The sequence below is a fragment of the Dermacentor andersoni genome, chromosome 3 (assembly GCF_023375885.2).
Source record: "Dermacentor andersoni chromosome 3, qqDerAnde1_hic_scaffold, whole genome shotgun sequence".
NCBI classification, from domain to species: domain Eukaryota; kingdom Metazoa; phylum Arthropoda; class Arachnida; order Ixodida; family Ixodidae; genus Dermacentor; species Dermacentor andersoni.
The window spans coordinates 20,551,099-20,575,112 of NC_092816.1; the positions used below are offsets into that span (position 1 = coordinate 20,551,099).

A 24,014-nucleotide genomic window follows, 5' to 3' on the forward strand; every position below is an offset into this window, starting at 1 on the left:
GCTGTGAAGCGTGCTTCTATGTTTGCTTCAATATTGTTTTGCCTTTCCTCAATTTTATCTAATCTCGTTGCCACTGTTAATAGGCTCATTACTTCCTCGTGATTCCGTTTTTCGTGATTCTCTGAGTCTTCCATCAACCTCTTTTTTGCCGGTGGCCCTCTTGCAGGTGAGGGTGCCCTAGAGGATGCGTTTGACGGGGGGAGGGATGCCCTCCGTGGTTCCTGTGTTAAGATCGCGGGTTGTTGAGCAATATGTGTTTTACTTTCTTGCTGCTGTTGCGTTATTGCCTTCATTAGTTCCTGAATTATTCTTTCCTGTTTTTGTATGATTGCTTTAAGTTCCTTAATTTCATTACTCTCGTGGGAGGATTGCGGTGTCCCGCTCAGCTGATGTGGTGCTCCTTCCCGCCAGGCGTTCGGTAGCGCCGGGTAGGACTCCGAGCGGTCTCGTTTTCCTCGGTCGTTACCCTGGGCTCGGTTTCTCGATCTGCTTCTGCCTCGCTGTTGCTGCTGCTGTGTTGGGTGCGCAGGTTGTGCTCCCTGTCCCTCCGGTCGCTGAAATTCCACTTGAGGCTTGCCACTTTGTTTCTTGTTTCCCTTGGCGGGCGGTCTCTCATATCTGATCTTGCATTGGTTGGAACCCGTGAAGTGTTCCCCTTGCACAGGATGCACCTCGGCGTGCACGTGGGCTCGTCTTGGACTGGATGCTCATTGCCGCACCTGTAGCAGAGATTTCTTCGTTCTTCCGGACACACGTCCGAGCGATGTCCCGGTCTTCTACAGTTGTAGCATGCTTCCACTTTGGGTCTGAAGAGGTAGCAGTTGTGGATTCCTCCGCCGAATCGAATGGAGTCCGGGACTCTCTTTGTGTTTGCGAAAGTGATGAGCAGGGCTTTTGATGATTTTCCCATCCTTCTTGCGTCCACAATCTCTAGCTGTGGGTTGACCTTCACGATGTCGTCCATGATCTCGGCATGGCTTTGGTCTTCTAGAACGTGATACGCAATCCCCTTGATGCTGTTGTCCGGTGCCGCTACGTATGCACACGTCGAATAGACTTGGTCTAGGATTTTGATATGCTGTACTTCCGCGTATTTCCCTGCGCGTTCCATAGAAGGGGTGCTCACGGTAAAGGAGTTGTTGAAAGGATTGATCCTTACTTGGTCGTGTTGCTTGATTTCCCCAAAGTTCACTCCGATGTCCAGGCACAGGGCGTACAGTAGTGTAGTGGCCGTGTGGTCACGGAGCCGAAGTCCACCTCTCGGCCGGTGTACGATCTTGTAGTCGCTCTCTGGCAGACGCGGGAGCGGCTTCTTTTTATATGGGCGGCGTCTTATCGATGCGTTCACCCCACTGGTCTGGGCGGCCTTGCCGGTGGCGTCTGTCGGTGTCATAGCTGCATCCTGTTGGGCATTGGCATCCCCATGCTTGGGGCGAGCTCGATCATGGGCTTTGATGGCAGCCTGTATCCATAGGCTTCGGTCTTCATATTCCTCCGGGGAGATTTCTTCTCCGTCTACGGCGTACTCTATCGCGACAGCGTCGGTGACGGCTCGAGGGGCCGGCAGCGACGCCGATAGCGCCCCTAATTGCGCTAGGCCTGAAGTAGGCCCAGCTCGACTAGTTGCGGCGGGTGAACGAAAGTGCCCCTAAAGGGGTAAAAAGGGGTCTTGCACCTCGAAAAACAGCGGCAGGGTTCCAGGCACTCTCTGTGACCTTGTGGGAGCAGGTCCGGGTCTGCTGGTACAGAAAGTCGCTCAGAAAAGACCAAGAACTCAGGAGCCCATACGGAGCACCTCCGCACGACTCAACGCGCCAAGCGTTCCCTCCACATTGTTAAAGCATTCTTGTGGGGGGAGTGCTAGGAGTTTGTCATTGCGTGGTGTACAACTTCCATATATACATTGTGGTGTTCTCACCCGTGCTCTTGGGACAAAGGAACGACAACACAGTAGTGCAAACAATCACAAGGGCACTTATTGCACCTGCTAGCCGAGTTGCTATCCACAAAGGCGCATGACAAAGCGCGGAAATCCGACTCACTGCGACCAGATAACGAGTGAATATGTTCGCCCCATGCTGGACACCAACGCCTGGTCGTTTGCGTGTACGGTCACGCGAACGGTGGCGCGTTCGAACGATCGTGTTCGTCCATCCCGGGGTAGCTTCACGAGACGGCGTCGCATTAGCATGAATCGGTGCACACGCAGAACGTCCGCGCCGCTTGCCGAGCCCGAGCCAAAGAGGAAGAGCCTTCTCCTTTTTGCGCGCAAGTAACCCCGCCGTTAGGTGGCGTTAGCAGAGCAACACTCGTGCCATCTCTCATACTGCTCTTCAACCAGGCCGACTGCCGCTGGCACTAAGCCATGCGGCGAAGCCGGATTACAGGATACAGGAGCCACGCAGGAAAACAACATATCGGGGCACGTGTGAGAGTCGCGCATCCCCACAATATTTAAAGAAACTCCTCCTATAACGGGTGATGAGGTCAGAAAGGCCTCGCAAGACATGAAATGAGGAAGAGTGGCAGGAGAAGATGAAATAACAGTCGATTTAATCAAAGATGGAGAAGACATAATGCTTGGAAAACTGCCGGCTTTTTATGTGAAGTGTCTATCGACTGCAAGGGTCCCAGAAAACTGGAAGAATGCAAACATTATACTAATCTACAAAAAGGGAGACGTTAAAGAATTGAAAAATTATAGGCCCATTAGCTTACTCCCAGTATTATATAAAATATTTACCAAAATAATCTCCAATAGAATAAGGGCAACGATGGACTTTAGTCAACCAAGGGAACAGGCTGGCTTCAGGAAGGGATACTCTACAATGGATCACATCCATGTCATTAATCAGGTTATCGAGAAATCCACAGAGTACAATAAGCCTCTCTATATGGCTTTCATAGATTAAGAAAAGGCATTTGATTCAGTAGAGATACAAGCAGTCATAAAGGCATTACGTAATCAAGGAGTACAGGAGGCTTACGTAAATATCTTCGAAAATATCTGCAGAGATTCCACAGCTACCCTGATTCTCAACAAGAAAAGCAGGAAGATACCTATAAAGAAAGGGGTCAGACAGGGAGACACAATCTCTCCAATGCTATTCACTGCGTGCTTGGAAGTATTCAAGCTATTAAACTGGGAAGGCTTACGAGTAAGGATTGACGGTGAATATCTTGACAACATTCGGTTTGCCAATGACATTGTTCTATTTAGCAACAATGCAGACGAGTTACAACAAATGATTGAGGACCTTAACAGAGAAAGTGTAAGAGTGGGATTGAAGATTAATATGCAGAAGACAAAAATAATGATGAATAGCCGGGCAAAGGAACAAAAGTTTAGGGTCACCAGTCGGCCTCTAAGGAGTATGTCTACCTAGGTCAATTAATCACAGGGAACCCTGATCATGAGAAGGAAATTTACAGAAGAATAAAAATGGGTTGGATCGCATACAGCAGACATTGCCAGCTCCTGACTGGAAGCTTACCATTATCACTGAAAAGGAAGGTGTACAATCAGTGCATTTCACCAGTGCTGACATATGGGGCAGAGACTTGGAGACTGACAAAGAAGCTTGAGAACAAGTTAAGGACCACGCAAAGAGCAATAGAACGAAGATTGCTAGGCATAACGTTAAGAGACAGAAAGAGAGCAGTTTGGATCAGAGAGCAAACGGGTATAGACGATATTCTAATTGGCATCAAGGAAATGGAGCTGGGCAGGTCATGTAATGCGCAGGTTAGATAACCGTTGGACCATTAGGGTTACAGAATGGGTACCAAGAGAACAAAAACGCAATTGAGGACGACAGGTGGAACGGTGAGATTAGGAAATTCCTGGGAGCTAGTTGGAATCGGTTGGCACAGGACAGGGGTAATTGGAGATTGCAGGGAGAGGCCTTCGTCCTGCAGTGGACATAAAACAGGCTGATGATATATATATTATTACGTAACAATATAACACGTAACATATATATACAATAACGTAACACGTAATAATATACACACGTAACAATATATATATATATATATATATTGTCACAAAGCTCTTTGGGCAGTAAGCGTTCGCGACTAGAACGATAGAGCAGCGAGAGGTAGTACCGCCGATTGAGCACCAAATAAGGTTTCTTCTCTCTCGTCGTCCTTGTCTCTCTCTTAGCCACAGCCCCACTGCTCCTTATTTTACAGTACAGTTATCTCTCCCGCGAAAAAGGAAGCCGTCTCGGCGACCTACGGGTAGGACAACACAAGCGGATCATAATAGGGCTTGAGACGCTGGACATGCACAATTTTGCGTCCTCGATGGTGATGATCCAAAGGTAGCTCGAGGGGATCCACGATATAGCTGACTGGAGACGTTTGGTTGATCACGCGGTATGGGCCTTAGTACTTCGACGCGAGTTTCGGTGACAGTCCAGGGGTAGAGGCTGGAACCCGAAGCCACACTAGTGAGCCAGGAGCATAGGATACAGGAACATTGGAAGTTTCTCGATGGTGCTTCTGGCGTTGCTGGTCTTCTGACGTAAATATACGGGAAAGCTTGCAACACTCTTCTGCGTGTGCAACAGCTTCGGATAGGGTAGTTGTTTCCATGGAGCCAGGGTGGTACGGAAGGATAGTATCCATTGGGGAAAAAGGTTCGCGTCCGTACAGGAGAAAGAAGAGCGAAAATCCTGTGGTAGTCTGCGTGGCGGTGTTGTAAACGTAGGTCAGAAAAGGTAGAACATGGTCCCATTTGGTTTGCTCGGATGCAACGTGCATGGCCAGCATGTCACCAAGAGTGCAATTAAAGCGCTCGGTCATGCCATTAGTCTCCGGATGATACGCAGTAGTGGTTCGATGAATGTTGCGGCATTCTTTGAGGAGAGCCTCGATGACGTCGGAGAGGAAGCCGCGGCCTCTGTCACTGAGTAATTCCTTGGGAGCTCCGTGGCGAAGGATGATGTGGCGCAGGAGAAACCAGACGTCACGTGCAGAAGCGCTGCACAAAGGGGAAGTTTCTGCATAGCGAGCAAGATGGTCGATGGCCACGATTACCCAGCAATTGTTGTCTGATGTGGTTGGCAGAGGTCCATAAATGTCGATGCCTACTCGCTCAAAAGCACGTGCTGGGCAAGGCAAAGGCTGCAATAGTGCGGTTGAACGTCGAGGGAAATCCTTACGGTGTTGGCAAACGAGACAGGAGCGGACATAATGACGGATGAATCGATACATCCCCCGCCAGTAGTAACGAAGGCGTAGACTCGCGTATGCTTTCAGTACCCCTGCATGCATGCACTGGGGATCGTCGTGGAACGCTGCACAAATATCCAAACGCAGGTGCCGCGGGATGACAAGCAACCATTTGCGGCCGTCCAGGAGGTAGTTACGACGGTACAAGAGCCCGTTGCGAATGGAGAAGTGATGTGCTTGGCGACGTAATGCGCGATTGGTAGTGGGTGTCGATGGGCTGGACAAGAAACGCAGCATGGACACAATCCATGGGTCTTTCTTCTGCTCCAGAAGAATGTCCATGGCAGCAAGGGAAGACTCGGACAATGAGGCCTTCGGGGAGCTAGCCTAGTCGGTTAGTGGCGAACGAGACAAGGCATCCGCATCCGAGTGTTTTCGGCCAGAACGGTACAGCACGCGAATGTCATATTTATGCAGTCGAAGGGCCCATCGAGCAAGACGACCGGATGGTTCTTTTAAGGACGACAGCCAGCACAGCGAATGGTGATCAGTTATCACGTCAAATGGGCGGCCATAAAGATACGGACGGAATTTGGTTATGGCTCAAATTATAGCCAGGCATTCCTTTTTCTGTGACAGAATAGTTCGATTCAGGTTTAGTGAGTACACGACTGGCGAAGGCAACGACGTACTCATCGAAGCCAGCCTTTCTCTGAGCGAGAACGGCCCCAAGGCCAATGCCACTGGCATCCGTGTGTATTACAGTTGGCGCGCTTGGGTCGAAATGGCGCAGGATTGGTGGTGACGTCAAGAGACGACGCAGCTTTGTGAATGCGGCATCGCGATCCGGTGACCAGGTCGAAAGGTTGTGACCACCACGAAGAAGCTGCGTTAAAGGTGCTATTATGGTGGCAAAATTGCGGATGAAAAAACGAAAGTATGATGCTAACCCAATGAAGCTGTGCAGTTATTTCAAGGTTGTTGGTTGCGGAAACTGGGCAACAGCTTTTAGTTCCGCCGGATCAGGGAGTACACCTTCTTTCGACACGACATGGCTGAGGATGACCAGCTGCCGGGCAGTGAAGCAACACTTCTTCAAGTTAAGCTGGAGGCCAGCATCGGCGATGCACTTGAGGACGCGTTCAAGTTGAAGTAAGTGGGAAGGAAAGTCCGGTGAAGAGATAATGATGTCGTCCAGATAACACAGGCATATCTGCCATTTGAGGCCATGCTAGATGTTGTCCATCATTCTTTCAAATGTGGCAGGCGCGTTACACAGGCCAAATGGCATCACGGTGAATTCAAATAAACCGTCAGGAGTGATGAAGGCAGTTTTTGGACGGTCTGACTCAGCCACTGACACTTGCCAGTACCCGGATCATAGGTCTAAAGATGACAAGAATTCGGCGCCTTGGAGGCAGTCTAGCGTGTTGTCAATACGGCGTAGCGGATAAACGTCCTTGAGGGTGATCTTATTTAGTCGCCGGTAGTCCACACAAAAGCGGGTTGTGCCATCTTTCTTTTTGCACAGCATTACAGGAGAAGCCCAGGGACTGTGCGAAGGTTGTATGACACCGCGTTGGAGTATGTCTCCAACTTGCTCAGCGATGACGCTATGCTCCGTGGCGGATACATGATACGGCCTGTGGCGTAAAGGCGCATGGTTGCCAGTGTCAATGTGATGGACAACAGTGGAAGTACGACCTAAGCGAGATTGTTGTAGGTCGAATGACGTGCAAAAGTGGTCTAGGAGATCGACGATCTGGGCGTGCTATGCTGGAGTGAGGTTGGGATCAATATACTGGGAAAATGTTGGGTCACACGGCGGCGCGGGAGAAGAAACTTGAAGGGCCAGAGTGTCAACCGGAGGAGAAGCCGGGTCGTCAGGCACATCGTAAAGGAAGTGTGGTTCGATTTCGTCAGCGCAACCAAGACACTCATCGTGAAGCAGGCTAGTAGGGTGTTGGGGACTCGGTGCTGACGCCCGTTATTGCAAATGGGTCGCAAGCCCCAAGGGTAGCGTTGGCCTGGCGGCCTGGGGCACTGGAAGCATCCGAAGGTCCCGGCAAAGCAAGAGTAGACTGGTAACAGAACAACTTGTTTATTCTAACATAGCAAAAGAGCGGCCGGTCAGGTCGACCGAAGTGGAGAGACGGGAGAGCACGTAACTCAACAGTACAAATCGGAGCCTCTCTCCTGGCGTCCGGGGGCAGCTGCTCTTATACTCTCGGCGTCGCGGGCCAGAAGGAAGGTCACGGGATGAGCCCACGACACGGCGGAGCATGAGCCCACGACGGCGCGCACGGTCGAGCCGAGAGACATGCTGAACCGAGTGTAGTGACGCATCGCCAACCCGCCGACGGACAGACCTGCTGGCTCCTCACTTGGGAAGCTCCGCTCCCCGGCTGCCGCGCTTTGACAAGCGTGGGCACACACACACACACGCACACACGAAGACACGTGGCACTGAAACACGCTTGGACACGCTTGGCGGGGAGGCGTTGCGGCGGCGTCGAACGGCCCAAAATGTCCGCCGCTTTGAACGAAGCCCCGGCGTCCGTTGCATCCGCGCCGGCATTACCGCGCGTTGTAGGCGAAACGTAACAGACCGCCCCGCCGGGGGAAGGAGATCCCGATGGTCAGGGGACTGCATCCGCTGTCCGGAGGGATGTCGCTCGATGATGCTCATAACCGAAGTCGGGCGTCCTTTGGCGTTTCTTGAGCGCAGCGCACAGAGAAGGCCTCGTTCTCACGTTCAGGTGCACACAGGACACTGCAAAGTGACTTCGGGAGAGTTGACATTTTTGTTCTCGTTTCCGGCAAGCGTTAGAACTACGCCGAAAGTCAACCGCTCAGTCAGCAAGTACGGCACAACCCTCACTAAGCCCTGCCAGGCTCTTTCCCCTTTTTTTACTGCTGCCTAGTTCCTTACAGTAGTTTAGCAGCACTCAGAACGCGTCCACAAATCGGAAAATTGCACTAGAAAGCACATCATCACTTTGAAACACTACACGAAAGCAATAGGTTAAAAATCCTGCCTCAGGAAGAAAAACATCAGTAACAAGCAATTTTGAGGCTGATTCCCACGTTAGGGGCTTCGACTTAAGCCATCGGCGTTACCGTTGAGACTCCCCTTTTTGTAACGTACCTCAAAGGAATATTGTTGCAAAGCGAGGCTCCAGCGCAGGAGGCGGCCATTTTTGGGAGAGATGGTCTGCAGCCATTGGAGAGGGCAGTGATCCGTCTCAATGATAAACCTCGAGCCAGCTAGGTAACATGACAATTTCTGAACGGCCCACACGATACACGCACACTCTTTCTCGGTGGCGCTATACGCCTGCTCACGACTCGTCAGCTTACGACTAGCATACAGGACGGGGTGTTCTACTTCTCCATTTTCCCGTTGGCACAGTACAACGCCCATGCCTCGCTCACTAGCATCACACTGAACAACGAACCCTTTTGTGTAGTCGGGCGATCGTAGCACAGGCTGGCTTGTTAGGGCGCTCTTTAGGGCGCTAAAAGCTCTTTCCTTTGTCTCATCCCAGACGACTGTTTGCGGCTCTGTCTTTCTTAGAGCATCCGTTAGGGGAGACGCGATATCAGAGTACCTGGGGATGTACCTCTGATAGTAGCCGGCGACACCTAAGAACGACCGAATATCGGTCTTCGTGCGCGGTTGCGGGAAGTCTCGCACAGCGGCCACCTTTATTTCAGAGGGGCGGCGACGACCCCGACCAATCACGTGTCCGAGGTAGACAACCTCGGCCTGTGCTAACTGGCACTTGGGAGCCTTGACTGTCAAGCCCGCATCGCGCAGGCGGGTTAGCACTGCCCGCAAGTGCGCCATATGCTCAGGCCAGGATGCGGAGAATATCGCTACGTCGTCTAGATACGGTAAAGCGAATTCTTGCTGTCCCCGCAACACTTTATCCATGAGGCTTGAAAAGCAGTATGGCGCGTTCTTCAAACCAAAACTCAAAACTTTAGGACGGAATGTCCCCATTGGTGAAATGAACGCCGCATACCTACTAGCCTCTTCTGTAAGTGGAACCTGCCAATAACCCCTGACAAGATCTAGGGTGGAAATAAACTGAGCGCTACTCACTCTCTCAAGGCGCTCCTCGATGTTAGGGATCGGATAAATTTGATCCTTAGTGATGGAATTAAGCCTGCGGTAGTCGACGCAAGGACGAGGTTCCTTGCCCGGTACCTCAACTAAAATCAAAGGGGAGGTATAATCACTCTCACCCGCTTCAATAACACCGAGCTGTAGCATTTTCGTTACCTCAGCCTCCATAATATCGCTCTGGCGGGGTGACACCCGGTACGCCTTGGATCGTACTGGCTCTGGGGAGGTAAGTTCTATGTCATGAGTAAGGACAGAAGTCCTACCAGGCCTCTCAGAGAACAGACCTTGAAACTCTTGTAAGAGCTGGTGTAGTTCGGTTTTCTGCTCAGGCGACAGCGATGCTTTACTTATTAAGTCACTAATGACTTGATCGGTGTCTTTCCTGTTCGTCACTGAGCCTAGTCCCGGAAGCTCGACCGGAAGCTCTTCTAACTTTCCCGCATCGGGAATTTCCTCTCCAGTATCTGGTGCCTTTAACGCTACAGGCTCAAGTTTATCCCGTTCGGGCGTGCTCTGAATACCAGCTTGCTGCGCCTCTGACCCTTTTTCATCGTTCAACAACGTCGGCCCCGCAACTACCGCCTTTGCAGCGAGCTCCCGAACCTTCGATCTGGTTAAGGCCTGAACGCTAGCCTCACCAAACAAAAGCCCCTTCTCGCGCAGGAGGTGATCGGACCTGTTCGAAAATAGGTACGGGTACTGGGGGGGCAGCATAGATGACACTGCGGCCTCCGTCTCAAGTACTCCGAAAGGCCCTTCAATAAGCACTTTTGCTACCGGCAGACACACGCTATGAGCTTCCACTGCTTGCTTGATCCATGCGCACTCGCCCGTGAACATATCGGGTTCTACGTAAGAGGGGTGAACGACATCCATCGTAGCTGCGGTATCGCGAAGCACTCGGCACTCTTTCCCGTTCACGAGGAGGTCTCGCATGTAAGGCTCGAGAAGCTTCATGTTCTCGTCAGTGCTGCATAAAGACAAAAACACGACTTTTGGTTTTGTTTCTGGACACTGCGCCGAAAAGTGACCCGGCTTCTGGCACGTATAACAAACGCGCGCTTGCCTCATCTCGAACCGCTTTCTGCGTTCAGCTTCGGTTGCCGCCGTCTCCTCACGTTCGGTCGGACACTGCGCCGAAAAGTGACCCGGCTTCTGGCACGTATAACACACGCGCGCTCGCCTCGTCTCGAACCGCTTTCTCATGGGCGTGAACTTCGGCCTCTCAAATTTGGAGCCAAATTCACCCTTTTGACCGTCCTTAGCTCCGCGAGCCCGACGCGTCACAAACTCCTCGGCTAGCTCAGCGGCTCGAGCCACCGTACTAACGTCTGGCCTATCCAAGACCCAGTACCGCACGTTCTCAGGTAACCGACTATAAAACTGTTCTAGCCCGAAACACTGCAGAACTTTCTCGTGGTCACCAAACGCTTTCTCTTCTTTGAGCCACTCCTGCATGTTTGACATAAGCCTGTACGCAAACTCTGTATATGACTCACTTTTGCCTTTCTCATTTTCCCGAAACTTCCGACGGAACGCCTCCGCTGACAGCCGGTACTTTTTTAGCAGACTCGATTTCACTTTGTCGAAATCCTCTGCCTCCTCTCTCTCCAAGCGAGCGACTACGTCGGCCGCCTCGCCGGGTAGCAAAGTGAGCAAGCGCTGTGGCCACGTTTCCCGAGAGAACCCCTGCTTCTCGCACGTTCGCTCAAAGTTAACCAGGAACAAACCAATGTCCTCTCCAAGCTTAAACGGCCGCATCAGGTCAGTCATTTTGAACAATACTCGTTCTCCTGCACCGTGTGCCTGACTTCCATTACGAGCGCGTTCCATCTCTACCTCGAGACGCTTCATTTCCAAAGCGTGTTCGCGCTCTTCTTTTTCTTTCTGTTCTTTTCGTTCACGCTCATCTTTCTCTTTCTGTTCTTTAAGTTCACGCTCATCTTTCTCTTTCTGTTCTTTAAGTTCACGCTCATCTTTCTCTTTCTGTTCTTTAAGTTCACGCTCCCTCTCCTCAATGGTCTCAAGGCATTCCGACAGCTCGTCATCCTCAGCTTCTAACTCAAGAATAGCCCTTAGCAGTTCTGGTTTTCTGAGTTTGTCTGAGACATCCAGACCCAACTCTCTTGCAAGCTCCAGCAATTTCGGTTTGCGCAACGACTTCAAATCCATGGCTGCTCTGAATGCTGCTTTCTCTACTGCCTACTATTGTCTTGCCGCAAACTAACCCGGCAGCAACGACAACCACAATTACCAGCTCTGTTTCTGACACTAACAAAAGCCTGGCAAAACTCAGAAGAAGAAAGTCCCGCACTCACCAAACCTCGCAGCCAAGAATTCAGCGCAGTCGTTCCGCTGCAGGCAACCAGTCATCACACAGGGCTCGTTGCACTGCTCCCGGATGGTCGTTGTGCTGCTCAGCATACAGTCAACCGCATCTCTTCTCTGCTGGCCTCCGTTGTCGCGATCTCACCGCTGGCAACCAGATGTTGGGGACTCGGTGCTGACGCCCGTTATTGCAAATGGGTCGCAAGCCCCAAGGGTAGCGTTGGCCTGGCGGCCTGGGGCACTGGAAGCATCCGAAGGTCCCGGCAAAGCAAGAGTAGACTGGTAACAGAACAACTTGTTTATTCTAACATAGCAAAAGAGCGGCCGGTCAGGTCGACCGAAGTGGAGAGACGGGAGAGCACGTAACTCAACAGTACAAATCGGAGCCTCTCTCCTGGCGTCCGGGGGCAGCTGCTCTTATACTCTCGGCGTCGCGGGCCAGAAGGAAGGTCACGGGATGAGCCCACGACACGGCGGAGCATGAGCCCACGACGGCGCGCACGGTCGAGCCGAGAGACATGCTGAACCGAGTGTAGTGACGCATCGCCAACCCACCGACGGACAGACCTGCTGGCTCCTCACTTGGGAAGCTCCGCTCCCCGGCTGCCGCGCTTTGACAAGCGTGGGCACACACACACACACGCACACACGAAGACACGTGGCACTGAAACACGCTTGGACACGCTTGGCGGGGAGGCGTTGCGGCGGCGTCGAACGGCCCAAAATGTCCGCCGCTTTGAACGAAGCCCCGGCGTCCGTTGCATCCGCGCCGGCATTACCGCGCGTTGTAGGCGAAACGTAACAAGGGCAAGGAAACGGGTTCGATACGTAAAGTGCACTGGAACCTTGTTGAATGGCAAAAAGGGATGTCGGCGAGCAACGAGCTTAGATGGCGTGAAAAGAACTGTGGAGTCGGAAAACCCAATGCAGGAAACGGGTAGAAGTGCGGCAGAGTATGGAGGAATCTCGGTGTCGGCGGTGACGAACGCATGACCGGAAGCGTCATCAGTATCTTCAAAAACGTTGTGGTCGAAAACCCATCCAGAAACCAGAAAGACCCATCCTAAAATCATGGCATGGGAGCAGCGAGGGATGGGAGGTATGGGAGCAGCATATAAAGTGCCACTTATAACAACACGCACAGTACACTTCCCTAACGGTTCAATCGACGCATCGCTTGCTGTACGTAATGAAATGGCAGAATATGGCATCGCAACTTTTCTAAGGTTAAGACTAAGCTGGTCCGAAATCACTGATATTGCTGCTCCCGTGTGAACAAGCGCATGAACGGCAACGTCTTCTGCATAAACTTCATGGACGTTCGCAGGAAATAAATGAGGTCTTGAGGAGTTCGTTGAGATCGCAGTTCTTGCCTCCGGAACTGCGGTCCTTAGTTTTCCTCTCGGATAGCTTCAGAGCGACAGAGAATGGCGACGGGGAGACAAAGACCGACGGGTATTGAAGTGACAGGGATCGTCCGGCTTCAGAGGTCCAGGTTTGCAAAAGGTCCGGTACCTCCACCAAATGTCATGAAGCTCTTTGGGCAGTAAGCGTTCGCAACTAGAACGATAGAGCAGCGAGAGGTAGCACCGCCGATCGAGCACCGAAATAAGATTTGTTCTCTCTCGTCGTCGTTGTCTCTCTCATAGCCACAGCCCCACTGCTCCTTATTTTACAGTACAACATATATATATATATGTATATATATATATATATATTGTCACAAGCTGTCATGAACCACGCCTGCCGCGGAGACAACCAGAAGAAAGAAGAGAACGACGTTGGCCAAGCTGCTGCGAGACCGCTCTTCAACAACCGCGCCTACCAACCAGATTCAACTGGTTCTGCGTTAAACACCTCGTGTGAAACAATATATATATATATATATACACACACACACACAGATATTAAGGAAGGGAAGGAGAGGTAGTTGTCGGCGGAACCCGCCCCTCCCCATGAAATAATTTTTTGGCTATGCCACTGGCTGTTATGCACTAGAATTATATACAGAATTATATATAATGCAGCCAACCGTCTGCAGGCTGAAAAAAATGAATACAGGCCAGCCTCAACATTTAATACTGGATCCACTGCTTGCCAGCCAGGTGCACTAACGCAGAGCAGTGTTGGGTGCTTCAAAGATGTTACGTAATATAGTGCAGCATGGCTTCGTGCCCAAAGTGTCATGCCATTGCCAGTGTCGTGTGCGTCAATATTGGCAAATGTGAATGTAAGACATGCAAACAAAGAAAAGAAGGACACCAGCATACTTTTCTTGGTCCGCAAACAACATATTGCTCCATGAACACAACCTGCTTCTGTCATGAACCAGTCATGTGTTTCTAAAACCTCCCAGCAACTAAACTCTATTTATATAGACACACTGCCAAGCATAATGTCAGAAATTGTGACAATGCAACATTCCATACAAAAAAAAAAAAAATCACACGAGCTTTATCGGTGTCAATTTTCTCAGAAGACTAGATCAACACACATAGCCATGTTTTTAAGAGTTAGTTGACAAAGATTATTGTTTAAATCAGCAAAGAACAAACTGGAAGAAAAATGCCAACATATCTGTCTGCACTTTTTGCCTGCACTTAAGTTTACAAACACAGCCCCTGTTTATAGAAGGCAAGAAAATGCATTTACATCAAAGCAAGAAAGCAAATGATCGATCCACAAAATCTTTGGCTATTGCTGTAGGGATCGAGCAGCACTGCTCAGCACAAGTTCTTCTCCCAATGTGTACTTTCCCAAAAGGACCCTCAACATAACGGAATGTTTTAGTTAAGAAGCACAGAAGCATATATTTGCTGAGTACTCTAACTTCGGAGGTTATGAGGAGCACACCAACTTAAAAAGAAAGACTGTTCACTCCCGTTGGTACCAGCACTAGTCTTTTCTTTACGAATCAAGGTGGCATCTGCTGTGTTTTCACAGTGTTTGTGTCCTCCATGCACCAAAAGTTCAACCACCAGAATGCAGCAGATTTAACTAAATCTGAACTTTTTGTACTGTCTTCTTTATAGCATACTTCTACACCCAGAATTTAAATATAAAAAGATAAAATCTACAAAAACAAACAGTTGTAAGATTTCCAGGGCTCAAGCATATTCCACTGGTTGAATATAGCAGATGCTTACAGTGTATGCTTTTATTTTATCCTTGGTGAAGCAATCAATGTGACCCGTGGACGTCTATGGGATCTACTTTGTCTTTTATGAGCAAAGTATTCCTGTATGCTGTGCATCTCAACTCGTATCTCTTCTTGCATGGTAACTACTTGTGGGAAGTGAAAGGACAATGCCAATGCAGAAACTTATTACAACCAGCAGAATAATTCAACACATAACAAGAAAAAAGAAAGAGAAAGAAAAGGCTCAGTACAATAGCACAAATTCTCGCATGCACTTGCACCTCTCCAATCACTTTCAGTGGCTAACAAGTGCAGTCAGATTAGTAGAGGGATACACATTACAAGAGGTACTGTTGGTGAATGCAGTGCTGCACCCAATTACAAGAAAGTGCTGTAGTTCTGCTATCACTTCTTGTATTCCAAGAAACCCTGCAGAAGGATGTTCACTAAACAGTGCCATGTAATTGCTTGCATGTAATGGGTTTTCACATAGCATAACTTAGGGCACTTTTAAAAACAAAACGGGTAAGTGCGACGCATGTGCCCGCCATAACCAAATACAAGAGCACAGAGAGAAAAGCCTCCAACAGAAAGCAAAGATTGCTAAAAAGGTGGCAAACTGCAAGGCAATGTTTTGGTATGGTAAAGGTGAACGAAGAATGGAAGCACAAATCTCAACAAAAGTGAGCACCATTGCACGTCAAGGGCACTACCCCCAATCCTTCCCCTCACAATGTGGTATACACAACAGCTCTTGAGGGATAATCGTTGGCTAATCCTGACGTTTGTGGACTGGCCCCTAAAATGTCTGACTCATGAAGTCAGATCTTGTAGCAAAGGGAAATTAAACAAAACATGCATTAAAACAAAATTTTTAATCCATGTACCTTGCATTTACACAATTACTTCTCGAAAACCATGAATTCTTTTCCAAGCTTGGCAAGTTTTCCTCACAGCCATTGCACCTTGTACACTATACTGCATTATAAGCTAGTGCAAAATATTTTCCTGCACCTCGCATAAAGAAGCAGCATTTCCAAGTGCCCATACAAGTGTGCACACACTGTGAAGAGAGCCAAACATGGGGCCCTGTGAAATGGTGCAAAAGTTTTGTTTTTCTTCTGTAACTTGCATAAAGTTCAGGTGCAACTGCTTCCAAGAGGCACAGAAGAAATAAGTAAAATTGAGAGTAAAATGCGCTGACAGGGCACAAAAGTGCAGAAGCTGCGCTATGTCCATCTTAAAAAACTGGTGGTGCACACTCCAAGCTGTGCAACACTAACCACAGTATTCTCTAATGATCCTCCACTCAAACAACTTGAGCACAGCACCGCCCATTGACTGAAAAAAACTCTTCACTCCTCAAGAATCGCTGTGGAGCGTCAATGAACAGCAGTGACCACTTCTGTCGAGAAGCTGTCGGAATGTTCTATTATACGAGGGAGGTGGGGGTGGGGGGTAAGCAGCCCCATGAAGTGGCCAGAGACCTATTGTCCTCAAAACAACACCGTAGTAAGCTCAAGGACTCCAAACACAACAGAATCATCTTACCATCCCCATTACAAAAACATACTATAGAGGACACTGTACCGATCTGTCAGGCACTAACGCCAGGCACTACCCAACAATGCTAACACCGCACTGAAAACAGACAAGGTAAACCGACGTGTGAAGTATGTGCCAAATACCCCAATGCACTCCATACTTACTGCTGATGCACTCTAGTGAGTGAGTGAGTGAGTGAATGAAGCAAAGTTATTGAAGAAACCAGCCGATTGAGGTCTAGGCCGTGCCAGGAGCAGTAGAAAGACCATGTCTTGCAGCCGCCTCTCGAGCTCACTGCATGGCCTATAGTTGGTCTTGCTTATCTGAGCCGATCAGCATGGCTTTCCACCACGCCCCAAGCTGTTCTGAGGAGACTGAATTTTTATCCTGTACATGTGCGCATTCCCATAGAATGTGTTCTAGGGCGGCATGTTCTGTCTTCCATAGTTTACACAAGTCATCTGGATACAGTTCGGGGTAGATGCAATGTAGGTGTACCAGGTTGGTGAAGGTTCTGGTTTGAAGTCGCCTCCAGTCAACTGCCTGAGATCTGTCCAATTTGGAGCTAGGATGTGGGAATCTGCACCTCGACTTTTGGTAGAAGCAGGTGACATCACAGAACCTGAACATTCTGTCCCTCTCCTTTCAGGCCTCCCCTCCCGTTCCTTCAGGGGAAGCTTCTTTGCGAGCGCGATAAGTGAGGCCTCGCTGACGCAGTGGGCTTCCTCATTGAGGTTGGGAGCGGTGGACTCACAGAAGGTGTGGGCTGGTAACCAAATGATGCATCTCTCTTCGTATTCCCCCGACATTATGAGCTGGGCTTTCCCGTGGAACTCTACTCTCCACACTATTTAACTCACTCAAGCACCCCACCCTCCTTTCTTTCCTATACGTGAAAGAAGTGGACCGCTCTGCAGCAAGGGCTACACCCTAGACTATTGCCAATAATGGTGGCCTTCTTACAACATGTCAATGGGCCCAGACATGCAAATAGGCTCAGCACTATTCAACAGCAACGACTCAGACTAAAAGTTGTTCAAAAATAAAGTTTCTCTATCAGGGAGAACAATTTAAGCAGAGCACACAGAACAAGATGCTAAGGAAGTCTTCCCACCTTCTCCATGGTCACCTTGTGGAAGCGGCCACGAATTATGGCATAGCAGGCCAGTGTCATCACCACGAAGAAAAGGAAGTAGCTGGTGTGGATCAAATGTAGGTTCACTAGAGAGCGATCACCCTGTTAAAAGAAAGAGAGAGAAAAATGGAAAAAACAAAATAGTGGCCACCACTAATCAATATAAAAGCTTATATATGTATCTCAAATGTTGTGCAGTCTTTGGTATCTCTTTAATTCCTCTAAGCTGCAGTGAACATTTTGCCAAGACCAGTATAAAGATAAAATGCAATATTTATTTTTAATGCGATGACTAAACACTTTTTTCTGCCTACAGTACTGCCGAAGGAACATCGAATGCTTCTGTATATAACCTGTAGCAAAAATTTTGAAATTTTCAATAAAATGTGGGAGTGCAAATTATATGCAAATACTGCCTTTAAGTACGACTTCATGGCAAGACTGCTCATGATGCGACCGCTCAAGGTGACCTTCTTTGAGGCCTTCGTTTAGAGCCTGTGCGCAAGTGTAAGCTACTACACGCATTTCCTTCATTTCTGTTTCTTTCCCACAAGACAAAATGATAATTTTGATACGGCACCTGCCAGGGCGGATCGCAACATGTCGAAGTGCCTTGAAGCAATACTTGAGGCAAAATCAGCTTCCCATTGTCATGGAGTCTCACTGTGCACCAACAGGAAGCAGCAGCAAAAATGGTTGTCAATATGTTTCGTTTTACGTTAACAATGCTGGTGGTTTAATTTTATCAATATTTGAATATAGCTACATGCAGTTATATAAGCAGTGAGCAGGCTATATGTGTAGGTTTCTTTGTCCTTTTGCAACTGTAATAATTGTGGTGTGGGCCACATAAGATTATAGTGTTAAAATAGTGTTCTTACCTTATTTTTAACAGAAATTTTCGTTTTTTATTGTGGAATTACTGGGATGTCTTCAATTCCCTACAGTGTGCTTTCTAGTGGGGTCTTTACAGGTGGCAGAAAAGACAACCATTGCAAATCTTCCCAGCTAACAAGTTACACCATTCTTTATGGCAACTCCTAGCATGGAAACATGCACTACACTTTACACTTATAACTACAATAACTCTATGAGTAAAAAGCTCATCACATTATCTAATATGTAAGGAACAGTATAAGCTGCCATGAGAGTATATTCAGTGTTTCATTTTGAGCATATTCAGCTTGACATTAACAGTTCAAAAGTGATGTAAGTCAAAAGAAACTGCACCAACTCAAACTGTCTAAGCATTTCTTGGGCCACAGTGATTGCTTACATAAGAAAGCATGACAGTGAGCTCAGGATTAGGCTTGTACAAGAAGCTAGTCCAGATGCCACCACTGCAGTTGATGCGGCCTCCCGTGTCAGCAGCTGAGCGCTGCAGAAACACCTGCCGGCTCACTGATGGCGGCACAGCCTCCAGAAAGCACTTAGGGGGCCGCCTGTGGGTACGGCACAAAACGCAAATATTACATCAGGCTTGGAGGAATAGTGCGAGGATGCCCAGCACTTAAAGTGCGGCAAACCCAAGACTTACATACTTTGGAGCTGCTAGCACAAATTTGTTTGGCTCCAACAGCTCCATGTCCAAAGCAATGAGTGCTAATTCTACCTTGACTGAATTTACTTCTATTGATGCAGCACCGTATCCTCAAATTCAAAATCGAACTGTAAAAGCCAAACTCCTTTGATTTCCTTCACTACATTTCCTCTTGCTCCATTATGAGCAAATGTGAGCTTTTATTTTTGCAGAAATGTTGCTATATTTAGTTGTATAACTTTACACTTTTTTCTTACACTATATTCATTTTACGCCTCTCCTGCTTTGTCTTTAGACCGCAGTATATACTAAATAAATAAATAGATAAATTAAATGTGAATTCCAGTGCCTTCATACAGTACAATTTTTCAGGCAACCTGTTCAAAAATGAAATCAACACACTTAAATATTTAATATTTTTCACTTCAGTCTCACAACCTTCGAAGTTCTCGTTAGCTACTTCGCTTACATTGTCTTGAATTTCTTTCTTGTTGTACACTTCTTGACCAATGTTATGTTAAATAACACTTTAAATATATACAAGGGGTCCCGATCAAGTCTTGAACAACCTCCTGTACGTAATAGTTTTGAAACAAGTACTTATGACTGAACTTGAACATTTTTGTTTCTGACATACAACTACTCAGTATGATGGCTCATTGTCAAGAGTGGGATTTGCTGAAACATGTACCCGCGGCCCAACTCGCTACTGCACTTAGTAGCTAAGTGATGTAAGAATAATAAAGCCAATAGCTGGCAGCGCAGTGGTGGGTTAGCTAACTCAGAATACTGAGAACTGTATCAATGGTTAATTAAATAATTTTTACACAAATCGACAAGCTCGAGAAATATTTAAGAAAAAAAATCTGCTATCCACGTGACTTTCATGGTGCTGCAGAGAAAACCCACTTTGCTTAACCACTTCGCACTCAGTGGAAATGAGGTAGCAGGACCACAATATACTAGTAGTAAGCCAACTGAAACTATGATAAATGATACATACTTTTGAGTGCATAAAAGTGTGTTGAGAATTTAAGTTCTATCTTAGAATCGAAGTTATCCATAACTTTTGCCTTCAGTTGTAGAAGTAGGGCAAATCAGGTACATTGGAGCATGTCCATTCTATCAGTGCATATGAAACACAAACACAGAACACAAGTCTTGAATTTTTTTCTTTGAGTGTTTCTCGTTTTCAGTGCATCAGTACAATGATTCCACCTTAAAGACAACATGCAGGCAATGCAACTTGAATAGCCACAAAGCCACATAAACAGACAAGATCATCATTGCAGTTGAACCATGAAGACATTTCCATCAAAATACAAGTGGCACTGTTGTGAAGGTGCATCATGCTTCAAAAGCAGTAGTGAGAGTGGTACATAACATGCAAAATAAGAGCGCCTTTGATGTTTTGTTTCCTGCCAACAATAGTGCCGAGTTGCTTTTGTGCTGATTTCAATGCGGTATGCGGCTGTTTGTATAACTTATATGTGCTGTCAAGCTTACGCTAGACTGTGAGGTGCAGCCACGTAACAACCACACAGAACGGCGACACTTCACCCAGACAAGAAAACAAAGGACACCGAGAAGAGCACAGTAATATAATGCAGAAAAGGCTTTGCTTATTTTAACAAGCATATTCAATGACTAGTGATTTTTTTTTCCAAGAGTTGTAAGCGCATGTGCAGGTTATACACAGGGCAGATGGTACGTGCAAAAAGATAAAAGATAGTTACAGAAGGTTTGACTATATTTATGAAGATAATCTGTAAAAGATTAATTGGCACATCTTGCATACATAAGAAAACAGCGCAAAAGCAAAACAAACCAGATGGCCAAACGAAGTGCCGACACGGCGTTTTATTTGTCCTCTTCATCTGCCCTTGTATATTTGTGCCATCTTCTCAGGCCTGTTTATAATCACAGAATGTGCTCAATTGCTCAATGTGCTAAGGGAATTAATGGTAGAAGACCTCACTTAGCTACTGAGCTTACTTAGTCTTGGGCAAGAGGTGCGAAGGTCCCTGCAGAATAATGCAGGTGTCTGTATCCACATGGCAGTGCTTCCCAGCACAGGCTGCCATGGTGTCGTTGATGCGAGGCCACAGGATCATGGTGAGCAGGAGCTGCTCCTTCGCTCGTTTCCCTGCACAAGGAGAGAGAGACATCACAGGCATAGAAGAATTGTAAAATTGAGCAAGTCGGTTCCCTTTCAAAAGTGCAGAAAGAACAAGAAAATAGACTAAAGTAGAGCTGATTGTTGAGTGATTTAGTTTTTACTGAAGTTAATGTAGATACATGTGTGTGTGTTTCAGGTTGGTTTGGCTATGAGATAATGCAATATTTGTAGCATTTGGGATAAACCCAAAGAATCTAAAAAAGAAACAAACGACAGAGCACAGTAGAAAAATTTTTTGCAGAAGCACTAATGACATTATTGAAGAAAATGGAGAAAACAGTGAAAGTGAGTACTGTGGATTTGATAAAATGTTGGTGACTGTTCTGAAGCCTAGGCTGAATGTTAATGCTCAGTAACTTGCAGTGCAGAACAACAGGAAAAAAGAAGAGACATACACATATGCACAGTGCTGATTTGCAAATGAACCTGTATTCAAAGACTGGCCTCTTATACAACAACAATGCGAATGCTGTAAAGCAGTACGTTAAGTTTATGATTTGGTTTCCATCTACAGGGCCATTAAGTCTCAAGCCTGGTTTTATGAGAATGTGTTCTACTACATATCTTCTGACAAGAGGATACCATTGAGTATCACTGCATGTTCTTGATGTAATACAACTGGGGTGCAGAGAAGACAGGTTAAAAATTATTTTTTTAAGTCGTGTAGAACCCATGCATTGTGAAAATCAGTATACATGAAGCTTTCATGAGCTGGAAAGACAATATGGTACATCATGATAAGAAATGCACAGCAGATTTGGGTGATGAATGCGTCCATCAGTCATAGTGGCGCACCTTGCAGGGCAAAAGTAGAGCAATATTCTCAACTCATCCCTTTCGGTGATACTATCATTTTCACAAGATTTCATATGACTCGGCAAAAGAGTTCTAGCAATGACACTGTGCGAAGCCAGAGAGCTTAGCAGAGCTCCAGAAATGCTCTTGGGTCTATACATCGAAGTGTCCAGTGCTGAGTCATGTAAAACCTTGCAAAAGTGATTATATCCATGATAGTGACAGCTTCTACTATGAGAGACAGCCGACAACAACCACCGCCTCTGTGATTACAATTACATGACAAATCTTGGGGAGATATGCAAAGAAAGGTTTGCTATAAGGAATACTGCATGACCAAGAACAACCTCAAGATCTCCAAAATCACCTGAATTCATAATGAAAAAGTGGAATGTGTTTCCGAAGTTTTGGGTTCAGGCTTTAGGAGCGTGTGACAACTGACGAGGGCATTTTAAGAAAAATAATTTCACGTTCCAGCTATATTGTAGTTCTGCATCAAGTTTAATCTAAATATGTTGATTTCGTTCATCTATTTCTGTTTTTCTCAACATAATATCTTTAATTTATCTCCATGACACTGCACAAGCGCATTCCATTGCCATAAGGTTGGAATCTGGTTACATATTCACATTCACTCGAAAACTTCACTTCTAGAGACAATAGAAACTAAGTATACAAGGTTATGTAAAAAAAAATTTATATTGAAAACAGTTTTGCACGTTTGCAAGGTGTAAACAAACAGTTTATCTGGGAGTACCAAACTGTGGGTTATACTTATTCTCTCCCATATTTTTGCTTGCGCTGTTTACTACAAAATAACGTGTTCGTACACGGTGTGGGGAAACTTGAGTCACTTGCATCCACTAACACTAGCATTCCCTGTATGACCCTCAATTCTCCTGAGGTTCTGCTTCCCCGTATAGCACAGACAAACGATGGTGAGAGTCTGTGATACACTTACGCACCTACGCTATTCACCAAAACAAAGATTAAAAATAACAAAAGCTCTTTACTACAGTTACCTGAAATGTGAAAATTAAAACTGATTACTGCACTGAGCTGAAAAATAAATTCTCACCTGAAAAACCTAGCATGTACCCCCGAGCATTGCCATGCCAAAACACGGGGCTGGACAGGGCCTCCCGAAAGAAAGTCGCTGGCACTGCCACGGCGACTGTGACATTGGGGCTGTCATCTTTGGGGTCACCAGAGCCCAAGTCTGGAAGCAGTGCGCTCAGGCTCTTCGCCCTGTCCACAGCCTTTACACCGGGCACATCAGCAGTTACATTAGAAGCAGCAAGTGGTGGCACAGAACGCTTTCCACCTCCAAACTGTAGCCCTTCATTCCCAGGATTTGATTGAGGTCCGACACAGTAGTGCAACTCAGAGAGATGTGTAAGAAACACATTCCAATCCTAGAAAGGGCAAGAAATAAATAAACAAAAAGCTCTCACAACACCAGTGAAGAACAATTTATATCGTGCATATTTTTCCAGCAGTAATGAAGACCCCTGTCATAGGTCTACTTTAGCAACAGCACAGGTACACGAAGAAGAGAAGCACAAGATGCAGTGATGGCAGACAAGGATGGATCAAATATAAATGAGACTTCTATTGCAGAGCACATTCTATCGATTTACGCGCGTTGCTGCTTGATGACGTGTTAGGTAGGCGAGTGAGGAATCACGTGAACAGCCAGCTGGTCTTGTACACTCCTTCAGTAGTCAATCATACGATGTCTGACAAAGAAGTACTTGTTGACTGCGCAACATATATTATGAAGTTTCTTGTCATGAGGATGTAAAACCAACCGAAACTCTACAATTGACAACACGGATCAAACATTGTCAAAGCCACGTGTGTTCACCTGGCATTAGAAATTTATTTATTTATTTATTTTATTTATTTATACATACTGCAGACCACATAACGTGGTCCAAGCAGGACGGGCATTTAACAAATCACATAGTATAAATCACAGTATATCACAGTATATGGGTGCACATACATTATGTTTTACATCCAGATACAAATAAATAAAAA

General features: G+C 47.1%; 1 protein-coding gene across 4 annotated transcripts in view; it reads right to left on the reverse strand.

Moving 5' to 3' along the window:
• Window positions 1-24,014, reverse strand: part of LOC126519352 (transmembrane protein 248-like) — a 41,564-nt gene that overhangs the window by 11,270 nt on the left and 6,280 nt on the right. For 2 of the 4 annotated variants that reach the window (XR_008610194.2, XR_008610191.2), the window contains exons 3-7: window positions 23,050-23,386; window positions 20,993-21,143; window positions 18,734-18,899; window positions 17,437-17,559; window positions 14,785-14,920 (exon numbers count right to left, since the gene is read on the reverse strand). Coding sequence is in view for 2 of the 4 variants with exons in the window: in XM_055065493.2 (XP_054921468.2) it covers window positions 17,437-17,559; window positions 18,734-18,899; window positions 20,993-21,143; window positions 23,050-23,386 (777 nt within the window). In the remaining 2 variants the exon portion in view is untranslated. The remainder of the gene's footprint in view (window positions 1-14,784; window positions 14,921-17,436; window positions 17,560-18,733; window positions 18,900-20,992; window positions 21,144-23,049; window positions 23,387-24,014) is intronic. The other 2 variants (XM_055065493.2, XM_055065492.2) reach the window with 1 other exon arrangement.